Source organism: Calidris pugnax, unplaced genomic scaffold, assembly GCF_001431845.1.
Source record: "Calidris pugnax isolate Ruff unplaced genomic scaffold, ASM143184v1 scaffold516, whole genome shotgun sequence".
In the NCBI taxonomy this organism is placed as follows: domain Eukaryota; kingdom Metazoa; phylum Chordata; class Aves; order Charadriiformes; family Scolopacidae; genus Calidris; species Calidris pugnax.
Window position 1 is genome coordinate 195,067 of NW_015091408.1, and position 12,011 is coordinate 207,077.

The following is a 12,011-nucleotide window of genomic DNA, read 5'->3' on the forward strand; positions in this document are numbered from 1 at the left end:
GACCTGAGTAATGTTTTCAGAAGGCTCTAACGTGGCAGCAAAGATTATTCTAATGCAGACTCTGTGTTTGCGCTGAAGATTTGGTTGAGGGAAGCAATCAAGACAGTGCTCAAGGCGGTTTCCTGAGACATGCAATTCAGAGCCGAGTCCTGAATTTTAATGGTAAAGGAAGTCCCAGCCAGGTAGAAAATGCATTGTTGACTCATGGGTGTGCTATTTTAGGAATGAAGCTTTTAAGTTGGATGCTAACGCCTGGGTTTCATTCCACTGCTGGTAATCCAGGAACGCTGCAGATGAAAATCTCTGCTCAGGTAAAAATAATTCCTTGATCTAAGGGGAAATTTTATTTTGGAAGATGGTAGTGGAAGAAGACGGTGTCTGCTGTCCAGTGAGTAGTGAATTCCTCTCGATAACTATTGAAATACTTATTCCAGTATCAGGGGTGGGGTCCTGTGTATCTTATGGTGTGGTGTGTTCTCAGATGGTGGAATTATGCACACTTCTTTCGGTCTCTGTCCTTTGGGTTTTATTTACCTTAACCGTTTAGTTTCATAGTAAAAATTGAGTTAACCGAGGCAGATACCAGTGGGTTCGAGAAGGGGTTCAAGGGGCTCCTTGTCTTTAGATGTGACTTGATTTATGGCAATGGGAAGCCTGGCTGGGCAGCTCTTTTTTCCCCTAAATGTTCTGCTGTGCCACAGGAGCACATTTGTGGCCAGTAAGAGCCTGGCTGAAGGCACAGACACCGACACCAGAATGAGGACACACCCCAGATAAAGCGATGTAAGAACAACCAAAAGACAAGATTTTGAGTTTTGCTTAATGCTAAATTTTATTGTCTACAAGTCAAGAGAGAAAACGAAGAACGATCACAGAAACAGAAAAAGGTATCCCATGTCCCATACACCAAGAAGAGAATTAACAGCTCCACTAACATCAAACAGCTCTTTGCCTTGTACAGTGGGTGACATATTCAAGTGCGCTGCAGATGTTCCGTAATTAAAGGACAGAAAGAAGAAGACAGCTCAAGTGGGAAAACGAGAAGAAAATCGCTAGGTGTTTACTCCATCGTCGTGTGAACCAGAAGCAAATGAGCAGGTTTCCATCTCCTTGTGCCTGTTCTTCTGGCACCCCAGAGATGGCAGAGCTGCTTTTGCCACCTGGAGCTGGCTCAGCAGCACTTCTTGATGCTGGCGCAGCACTGCTGGATGGGAATGCAGTACTTCTTCGTGCAGCACTGCACGGGGGTGCAACACACCACAACAGGCTTCTTCTTCACCACGTAGGAGCAGCAGGAGCAGCAGCAGGGGTAGCAGCCACAGCAGCAGCAGACACGTGGGCAAGGGTGGCTACAGCAGCAGAGGGACTTCTTGCACACCTTGGTACAGCAGACGGACTTCTGGCACGGGTCACAGCAGGACTGCTGGCAGCATGGGTCGCAGCAGGACTTCTGGCATGGGTCACAGCAGGACTGCTGGCAGCATGGGTCGCAGCAGGACTTCTGGCATGGGTCACAGCAGGACTGCTGGCAGCATGGGTCGCAGCAGGACTTCTGGCATGGGTCACAGCAGGACTGCTGGCAGCATGGGTCGCAGCATGGGTCACAACAGGGCTTCTGGCATGGGTCACAGCAGGACTGCTGGCAGCAAGGGTCACAACAGGGCTTCTGGCATGGGTCACAGCAGGACTGCTGGCAGCAAGGGTCACAGCAGGGCTTCTGGCATGGGTCACAGCATGGGTCGCAGCAGGGCTTCTGGCAGCATGGGTCACAGCAGGACTGCTGGCAGCATGGGTCGCAGCAGGGCTTCTGGCAGCATGGGTCACAGCATGGGTCACAGCAGGGCTTCTGGCAACATGGGTCACAGCATGGGTCACAGCAGGGCTTCTGGCATGGGTCGCAACAGCAGGACTGCTGGCAGGGGTCGCAGCAGACGGTCTTCTGGCACGGGCTGCAGCAGATGGTCTTCCGGCATGGCTCGCAGCAGACGGTCTTCTGGCATGGGCTGCAGCACACCGTTTTGCTCTTCACGACGGAGCAGCATCCGGTAGAGCAACATCCAGTAGAGCACATGTTGTTTGTAGGGTAGCCGAAGCTGGGAGGAGTGAGGATCTGAAACACAGAGTACTTTCAGATACAACCCATCTTTCCAAGGGTGGTGTTGTCTAGGCCCATGGGTGACAGCCACATCACACACCGTTTCCTATTTATCTATCTTGAGTTGCAAACCAAGATCCTTACAGAAACCAAGTCACCTGTCACTATCCCACCGATATTTAGGCATCTTTTAAACTTTTCCTGGAAACTATCTTTCCTCTGCTCATCCATGAAGACCACACTCTGAATTTCCATCCCAAGAAGCTCATTTCCCACTGTGCTCTCTCCATCCACTGTCTTTTGCAACAAGCAATAGGCCAACAGGCTTGGAAAAATCTCTGGATTTCAGAGAGAGCTGTAGACCAAAGAACCATAGAATCATAGACTATTTTGGGTTGGAAGGGACCTTTAAAGGTCGTCTAGTCCAACACCCTAGGAAGTTCAGTTATGAAGATGCATTTCCATTCATTGCTTGACCAAAACCAACTGAGAACCATTGCTCCCCAGGACCACTGCTAACACTTACCGTGTTTGACTGAGTGGTTCAGTTGAGTGAGGAGCAAAGGGAGGGGGGACACCTTTTATTCAGCCCGAAATTGTCCTGCCGGAAATGAGGTACCCCACAGCAATTTGTGATTTACGCACTAAGCCTATACTTATTTGTTGAATGTGCCTTCGTCCATTTAGTCTTTGCCTCATTGATTTGACCAACCCCTCAATTTTGTGTTATTAGCAATTTGTTCTGTAAATTTTTTACAATTTTTTAATGTCAAGTTAATTCTTGTGTGATGCTTGTGAACTGCTTCAAAGGTATGTTTCTGCGCATTTTGCATATGGTAACGCTGCTGCATTGAGGTGCTACGTGGCTTGTTTGCAGCTAGTGAGTGCTCAATTAACATACAAATCATAATTAAGATTTAGGAGCAGTGGATTCCAGACATATGCAGAGGCCTTCTGGACGTCAATCACTCCTCGATATGAATTTTTTTTAAATTGAATTCCAACAAGTGTAATTCCGTGGCCACGTGTTTTGGTTTTGAATGCAAAAATGGTGAATCTTAATGTCTTTATTTGGGGTCTTTGGTCATCAGAAGGGCAAAAATGTAACAGAAAGTTCTTGACATCTCAACCGTTGCTGCATCATCCCATCCATGCATGGGAAGACACATGCCCTTGGCCTTGCCAATGTCAGCAATTCTAGGTGCAAAGAATTGTGCAAATTCATTGTGAAAATTTGCAGTAGAGTTTGGGTCAAGCCGGAGCCCGCTTTTTTCCACTTCCTTTTTGACATCTTTAAATAAAAGCAAAACGCAAAACTTTTCTGGAATTTTTACATCCTGTTTCTGCTTAGCATAACTTGATCAGCAAAATTCCTCTTCCATTTTTTAAGTTCTAGTGTGCCCTCGAGTAATGAAAGATCCACCTACGGAAGGTATTTTTGGAATAACTCTATGCTCAGTTCTCAGTCACCCTTTGGCAGTCATTAATGTTGATGTAAATGATTGTGTTGCAATTATTCATTAATGATGTTAATATTTATTTTGCAGGAAAGCCCGAAGGCCTCACGTGATGCCTTGCGCATTTTTAGAATTTCAAATTAAACGACGTCTTTTTAAAAAAATTATCTCTCTCCGGTCAGAAGGAATTCATGGGACCCGGGACTGTGATTGACGTGATTAAATATTTCATTTCTGAGATCACACCAAGGAGAAGGGCTACTCCTGCTGTTGCATGGCTGTGCCTCTGGGGGAGCAGAGCACGAAGGAGCCTTGACCACCCTCCCCTGCAGAGTACGGCTTCCTAATTTCACCTGAAGTGAAGGAGAGAAGATTCAGGTTGTTTCTGTTCATACAGAAACAAGGTGAGATCCGGATCAGAGATGCTGAGGACAGGATAGGTCATGGTGAACCTTCAGCTTGACTCTGGGTGACACAAAGCCCCCATTTCCACTCAGTTTCTGTTGAGCAGTTACTGGTTTTATTTGGCCACATACCAGTTTTTAGAAAGCTACCCAGTCCTGCTTTGAAGAACTCAAAGGACCATGAGGTCGACACTTCTCCAGGCAAGGAGAAGCTCTTTCCAAGGTCAAGGTGCCCATCCCCTAAAACATAGGCTTCATTTCCTATTGAGATTGGCTTCATGTTAATGACCGGGTTAGACAAGGTCACTGCCACACATTATAATCTAATTAGTGATAGAGGTTGACACCAGCTGAGTACCTGCATCTCACCAGCAATAAAAGAGGCTCATGGCAACCTGGGAGATGGCCCAGAGGGGCTTTCTGAGCCTGCAGAAAAATGATAAGAGACTCCGACATTAGAAAGACGGGATCCTGAGCCGTGAGATAAAGTAAGAGGTATTGGTTCAAAATGAGGCAGTTTTATGAGTGATTTTCTGCAGCTTTGTTTCATCCAGTGTCCCTCTGAGTCAAAAAACCCACTGCTGCTGTTAGAGCTGGATGTGGACATCGGAGATGACTAAAGCCACTTGAGAGAGACCCATTTGTGGCTGGAAGACCCATAACCGATTTTACAAGAGGAGTTTTACAAAAGAAAAGTTTCAAATTAGATCCAAACAAAGATCCCAATTAGATTTCACGTTGAATGAATGAACTTAGCCCGCTCCGTAAGACGGGCAGGGTGACACCTCTCTGTTTGTTTGGATTTGGGAATGATGGGTGCAGTGAAGCAATCCTCGCTGTGAAACAGTGAAAGCAAATTCCTCCTCATTAATCCTTAGGGGTTTGCTAATGGTTTATCCTGGTTGTGGAAATCCACTGTTACATCGTTTAACACAGACTCAGCAGAGCAGAAATGTTCCTCTAAGCTATCATCTTGAGCGTTAGGTGTAGAGGACTTCTCTTGCCAAATGTCTATGGTCTCTGATTTTTTAAAAAAAATATTCTAATAAGGTAAAGCATTCATAAAGCCTTCAAAAAGTATTCTAATAAGGTAAAGCATTCATAAAGCCTTTGGTTCCAGGAGCTGGATCTCTCCAGGGCTGAGAAAAGCTTAGAATGGAATGGAATAGAGTGGGGTAAAATAAAATAGAAATTAACTTCATTCTCGTTTCCCCGCTGTTGTTGACATTTCCCATCCTCAAGTAAACAAGTAAACAAGTAAACTTCAAGCTTGAGCACAGCAGAAAGTGCATTGGATCTCTCCAGGGCTGAGAAAAGCTTGGAATAGAATGGAATGGAATGGGGTAAAATAAAATAGAAATGAACTTCATTCTTGTTTCCCCATTATTGCTGACATTTCCCATCCTCAAGTAAACGGGAACTTCAAGCTTGAGCACAGCAGAAAGTGCAACCAGTTCAGAGGTTTTGTGCTTTTCGTAGGACTTGGAAAGGGAAGAGGAAGTAAAATATGTGGTGATTAGTCACAGAATAGAAAGTTGGAGGCCTGGGGCAGCGAGGGAAAGTGAAAGTATATCCTTGAAGACAAAACCATTCCTATGGACAGAAAGCCTTTATTGACTCAGAACCCAACTCGAAGAGGTGAAGAATGAATAAGGAAATGTTTTTTTAACGTAGCTGCCAAGGGTCGCATGAAAATGAGCTGTCTTTTAGTGATGACAACAACTTGAATGTGGGTGAGTAATTAATTTCCCTCTGCATCCTGTTTGCAACTTTTCCTTTTTAGCAAGCTATTCCTTTATAATGACAATTTTCTCCACAACCTATAAATAGCAAATTCAAATTACTTATATACCAACCACTCATTTACTCCGTACTTGCAGTACCCAGCTCATCCAGCCTATTTCCCATGCCTGCCCTGGGATGGGTGAATCACGCTGGGGAAACCTTCTCTCATTTCACACTGTAGAAATTGTATAATTGAGGATGTTCCAGGCCCTGCAGGATTTGTTTTGTTTTGTTTCCAAATATATCAGCGGCTTTTAAAGATTGCATCTGCAGTAAACATATGAACGTGTAGGCCAGGCCCCCTGGCTGTAACCCTGAACCCCCCGTTGCATCTGCTGAGCTCAGTGCAAATAGTTTCACCAGGAATTAACCCGACGTGCTGGGACTCTTTAGTCTGGAGAAGAGAAGGCTGAGGGGAGACCTTATCAACGCCTACAAGTATCTCAAGGGAGGGTTGAAGGAGGAGGGAGCCGGACTCTTTTCAGTGGTTCCCACTGAGAGGACGAGGGGCAACGGGCACAAGTTGGACCAGAAGAGGTTCCACTCAAATCTGAGGAGAAACTTCTTCACGGTGAGGGTGACAGAGCCCTGGAAGAGGCTGCCCAGGGAGGGTGTGGAGTCCCCTTCCTTGGAGATCTTCAAGACCCGCCTGGATGCTCCTGAGTAACATGCTCTAGCTCTAGGCAATCCTGCTTCAGCAGGGGAGTTGGACTAGATGATCTCTATGGTCCCTTCCAACTCTAAAAAATTCAGTGAAATTCAGTGAAATTCAGTGTTTCTCCCAGCCCTCGGTGCGAGCTGCAGTGCTCCTGGCATCCCTAGTGGGCGCCGCAGGCATTTCCCTTGCCTTTCATTTTTCCTTGGTGGTCCTCCTACTTTAGCTATTTTCACCAGTGATAAAAGCATAGCTCTAAAACCACGAGAAAAAAAAAAAACACAGATGCTGCCAGGCCAGCAGATATGATGGAGCGGTGACTAAAAACATCCAGAACTGTTAGGTAGGCTTGAAATATAATTTTTATTGTCTTGCTGGAGAATCAAGCGGCAGAGAACGAAAGAAGCTATTCCCAGCTGACAGCGTGCTTCGCATCGGCAGAAAGAAGATAAACAGCTCAAAACTGATTGAACCGAGAGACTTCATCCTAAAACCATGCGATTAAAAGCGTTTGCTGGCAGAGAAGTGATGGGGAAGGAGACGAGCTGGAGGCTTTGGGTGAAGAACAGGCAGGTGGGTCCAGGTGCCGGGGTCGGATCCTGCTTCTAGTACTTGGGGCATTTTGGTGGCAGGTTGCAGATGTTCTTGGTGTACTGGGGGCAGTAGGGCACCTGGGGGCAACAGGGCTGCACCGGGGGGCAATAACGCTGCACCGGGGGGCAGTAACGCTGCACAGGGGGGCAATACTGCTGCACGGGGGGGCAGCAGGGTGTCACGTAGCTGTACTTCTGCACGGGCTGCCTCTGGATGGTGTAATGGCAGGAGGGTCTGGAGTCGTGGCAGGAGGAGCGGGATCCATGGCAGGAAGAGCTGGATCCGTGGCAGGAAGAGCTATAGTCGTGGCAGGACCCGCGGGAGCACATCTTTTTGGAGTGTTGGCAAAGCTGCGCAGGTGGGTCCAGGTGCCGGGGTCGGATCCTGCTTCTAGTACTTGGGGCATTTTGGTGGCAGGTTGCAGATGTTCTTGGTGTACTGGGGGCAGTAGGGCACCTGGGGGCAACAGGGCTGCACCGGGGGGCAATAACGCTGCACCGGGGGGCAGTAACGCTGCACAGGGGGGCAATACTGCTGCACGGGGGGGCAGCAGGGTGTCACGTAGCTGTACTTCTGCACGGGCTGCCTCTGGATGGTGTAATGGCAGGAGGGTCTGGAGTCGTGGCAGGAGGAGCGGGATCCATGGCAGGAAGAGCTGGATCCGTGGCAGGAAGAGCTATAGTCGTGGCAGGACCCGCGGGAGCACATCTTTTTGGAGTGTTGGCAAAGCTGTCAAGAACAAGAGATCAACATGGTGAGAGGAGCCCCAGATCCACTTCTTATATTCCCTCTCCCTTTTAAAAATGAAATTTTTCTTTAGCTCCCAGGTGAACTGTTTATCTCTTTCTTTACGACCACCTAATCCAGACTGAATGCACCCTTGATCCTGCCTAATCTGGCAACTGTAGTCGGAATTTAGATCCCTTCAAGCTGACGTATGAGCTCCATGAGGCACTCCCAAACCCCATCTCCCTTGGGGAACAGCATGGAGCTGGTGTCTCCCGAGGATCCCATTGTGTGCTCTTTCTGGACCTTCCCTGGTGATCCCCATCCCTCCATCTGCCGCTCGTCGTGCCTGTCTCCAAGTATCACAAGATCACAAGGAGAATGTATTTAGTTAAGTCCCAGCTCCCAGGAGGTCCATAAAAACCTCTAGTAGACGTTTCTTCTCTCTCAGCATGAACAGAAATAGTAAAATCGGTCTTACCCTTTTCAGCTACAGGAAGAAGTGTCTGGAAGCGAAGGTGAGCGACTGAAGAGGACTGGGCTGAGCGGTCTTTTATACAGCTCCAAAAGGTTATCTCGGATATGAGACACCTCTTCGCAATGACAATTTAATTATTTCCGCACTCAATAGTGCAGATGTTTGCGCTATCCTATTTTTAGTGTTTCCTCTTTGACGCACTGTATTTCATCCCCTATGTAATTCCTAATGCATTTCCCATAAGGATTCTGGAAGACGTTTCTCTCCCATTTCCTGAAGAGTGACACTAATCTCATAGGTGTTAATTAGCTTGCCAATTGGCAAACGGGGTTGCATCAGGGACAGAAAGGTCCTTAAGTCTCAGAAATGCTGACTGCTGGAGTAAGCCCTACTGTTTTTCAGAGGTGACAAGTCAGGATTTTAATTTGCCTGTTGTTGAATGCCAACAGGAAATGGGATTACCATCTGCAAGTCATGGATATGGCACGATGCTGGGAAGCCCAGCGTGACCTGCTTGGTTCCCTGGTGCAGCAAAAAATAAAACACTTCCAATTCTTCACAAGTTCCTTGACTTGCCAGTTGACTTGAGTGACCCCATCAGATCATTCCGCATGTTTCCATGGTTATTTTGTACTTAAGATGAGAGAAAAATGTCTGGTGATGAGGTCTGTATATGGTACGAATACATTAAGTTTTCCTGTTCCTTGGTTTCTCTTTCCCTTCACTGATTTTTTATATTTTTTTCACCTGGCCTCACCTGCAGAGATGTCTGGAAAGCAGAGAATTCAGAGAAAAGGAGCGTTTGAACTGAAGTTTGAGCAGAAGTTTGAGCAAATACTGGATTCTCTCACTAGTGGCGAAATTATGGGCATTAAAACTGGATTTATAATCCCGTTTGACTCAGTCTTTGAAGAGTAGTAAAACGGAGCCTTTAACTCATCAACTTTGGAAAATGTTACTCATTAGAGTAATTCACTAACTGCTAACAAGAAGCTCTCTCTAAAGTATGGGTGTCCTACAGGTTTTCTTCAGGCTAGAGGTGATATAATTGCTTGTGGTGAGTTTTGTGTAGCAAGGGAGGATTGCATGAATTCCTCAGGGACATTTTGTGACTCCGTTACGGGTCCAAAACCAAGAGAGGCTGCGGCTGCCCAGTCGGTGAAGCCAGTGCTTGTGTGACAGTTCTCCTTTCCACTGTACTTTGGCCTGGAGCATGACACCAAGGTTCTTCTGGAATCTTTCTACCTCCTCAACAGTCTTCCAAAACTGGGGTGTCTGAGGTTTACACCCACTGATAAAATGTTTCTTAATCTTTCAAATTCAGATCCTGCTAAGAAAAACAGAACCATAGAATGGTTTGGGTTGGAAGGGACCTTGAAGACCACCCAGTCCCTGCCCTGCCCTGGGCAGGGACATCTCCCATGAGACCAGGTTGCTCCAAGCCCCCTCCAACCTGGCTGTGAACCCCTCCAGGGATGGGGCAGCCACAGCTTCTCTGGGCAACCTGGGCCAGGCTCTCACCACCCTCACACCAAAGAAGTTCTTCCCCACATCTCAGCTCAATTTCCCCTTTTTTAGCTTAAAACCCTTCCCCCTCATCCTATCACTACATGTTCTTGTAAAAAGTCCCTCCTCAGCTGTGTATAGTTCCCCCTCACAGACTGGAAACATGATCTTTAAAGAGTTATCATCCACTGCTTGCATTTCTTTTAGGGGAGTTTATAAGGCAAGCCCAATCTACAGTGATGCCATGTCATTTTTAGAGCAGTGTGGGGGTTGATATTGCTGAGTTAATGCTCAGCAGTGTTGGGTTTATGAGCTCTCCATAATAACAGATTGTGGTGTTCAGGTCCTTGCTGTGCGAGTGCACAGGAGTCTTACATGAGATGGACCTTCTCTGGAGTAATCCATTTCTCTGCTCCAAAGTATATACCACTGACAAGCAACACTGGAATATGTAAAAGAAGTTTGTGGCTTCTGTTTTCAGAGGCTCAGAGGGACTAAGATATTTGAAAATATTTGTATGTCCAAGTTCTGAAGTTGAGCTCAGAGTAAATTACTGCATTTATTGAGTAAGAATATTAGCAACTGTGAACTACTTACTCCTCTTTCATTTAATGAGCTGTGCTTGTCTCCAAAACAAAAGAATTTCCATTCAATTGTCTTTGATCTCATTGTTTTCAAAACAACAGGACAAAAATCTGGTAGAGCAGTCTGGTGTAAGCAGGAGAGGCTTTGATCTGCTCAACCGTTTATGTCCATGTAGATTTTGGTACTTGAGAACTTTTCCGCCTACTAATGTGTCTGTTTTTTTTCACAAATGAACATGGGAATTGCTATTGGCCACCAACTGTTGGGACACTTTGAGAATATCAAGGTATTTGACTGAAGAATCCGGAAAATAAAAAGTCTAAAGGAAAAAGTGAATAACGAAATTGAAATACAATGCAGGTTTGATGAAATTTAAGATTTATTGTTTCCCACACCCAGATGAGTCTGAAAAAAGAAGTGCACGGCACAGAAAGATTTCCAACAGTAATTATACGCTGAATAATTAAAAAGCACATTTCCTGAATAATTAGAAAGAATGACACCTTGGATGATAATTAGGGGAATGCTTCACCCAGGCCAGCGGTGAGACACATGGCAGAGACCCAGGGATTCAGCAAGGATGAGACGATCCATGGACACGGCGTCCACGAGAGGAGCGAGCCGGTGGGTCCAGGTGATGGAGTTCGGATCCTGCTTCTAGTACTTGGGGCATTTTGGTGGCAGGTTGCAGATGTTCTTGGTGTACTGGGGGCAGTAGGGCACCTGGGGGCAACAGGGCTGCACGGGGGGGCAGTAACGCTGCACAGGGGGGCAGTAACGCTGCACAGGGGGGCAATACTGCTGCACGGGGGGGCAGCAGGGTGTCACGTAGCTGTACTTCTGCACGGGCTGCCTCTGGATGGTGTAATGGCAGGAGGGTCTGGAGTCGTGGCAGGAGGAGCGGGATCCATGGCAGGAAGAGCTGGATCCGTGGCAGGAAGAGCTATAGTCGTGGCAGGACCCGCGGGAGCACATCTTTTTGGAGTGTTGGCAAAGCTGCAGGGAAGAGAGAGATGCCATCAAGCTGACACAGCTATAACCTTCTGCGTTTCCTGTGCCTATTTTTCTGTAGTGGTCTGAGAAATTTTGTTTTCCTCTCCTTTGTGACATATGAGATATCTTGACCACCAAATTGCTACTGTCTTGTCTTTTGGAAGACACTCTACAACAGTCCAGCTCTGATGGGAATTTCCCATCCAAGATGCTACTGTTGGGTTCTTAAGGTAAAATTTACTTTTGAAACCACACAGCCTTGTCTGAGATACCTCTCCCTCCACCCCACCACCAGCTAGTTTGGGAATTAATTCTGTGCTGGGTCCCAAAACTCTACAACAGTCCATCTCTGACAGGAATTTGCCGTCCAAGATGCTACTGTTGGGTTCTTAAGGTAAAATTTACTTTTGAAACCACACAGCCTTGTCTGAGATACCTCTCCCTCCACCACCAGCTAGTTTGGGAATTAATTCCGTGCTGGGTCCCAAAGACTCTGTGTCTTTGCAGATTCAGTCCTTCAATTACTCCTATTTTTCTGTCGTCCCATCTGCTGTGAGGAAACCATGAACACCCTTTGCGTAGTTTACACCCATTCACCAAACATAAGAAATTTCTAAGACTGCGTAGTTTACACCAAACATTAGAAATTTCTAAGACAGAGGCAAGGTCCAATTGCAGAACTTGCCAGCTAGAAGTCCTATGTGAGTAGATAAATCAATATAATCCAACTTAC

The 12,011-nt window shown here is 46.6% G+C and overlaps 1 protein-coding gene and 1 long non-coding RNA gene across 2 annotated transcripts; one reads left to right on the top strand and one right to left on the bottom strand.

Annotated features, from left to right (window-relative positions):
- Nucleotides 1-276: 276 nt before the first annotated feature.
- On the top strand, nucleotides 277-5,222 carry LOC106899569. Its single transcript, XR_001414062.1, has 3 exons — nucleotides 277-311; nucleotides 3,643-5,006; nucleotides 5,047-5,222. It is a non-coding gene; the product is annotated as an uncharacterized LOC106899569 (long non-coding RNA).
- Nucleotides 5,223-10,650: 5,428 nt separating this feature from the next.
- LOC106899589 (late cornified envelope-like proline-rich protein 1) lies at nucleotides 10,651-11,260 on the bottom strand. The gene has a single exon (XM_014961466.1). The coding sequence runs from the start codon at nucleotides 11,258-11,260 to the stop codon at nucleotides 10,943-10,945; it is 318 nt and encodes a 105-aa protein (XP_014816952.1). The 3' UTR covers nucleotides 10,651-10,942.
- Nucleotides 11,261-12,011: the final 751 nt, after the last annotated feature.

Bases quoted from the DNA above. Each gene is read 5' to 3' on its own strand.
- LOC106899589 (XM_014961466.1), bottom strand. From the start codon at position 11,260: ATGTGCTCCCGCGGGTCCTGCCACGACTATAGCTCTTCCTGCCACGGA.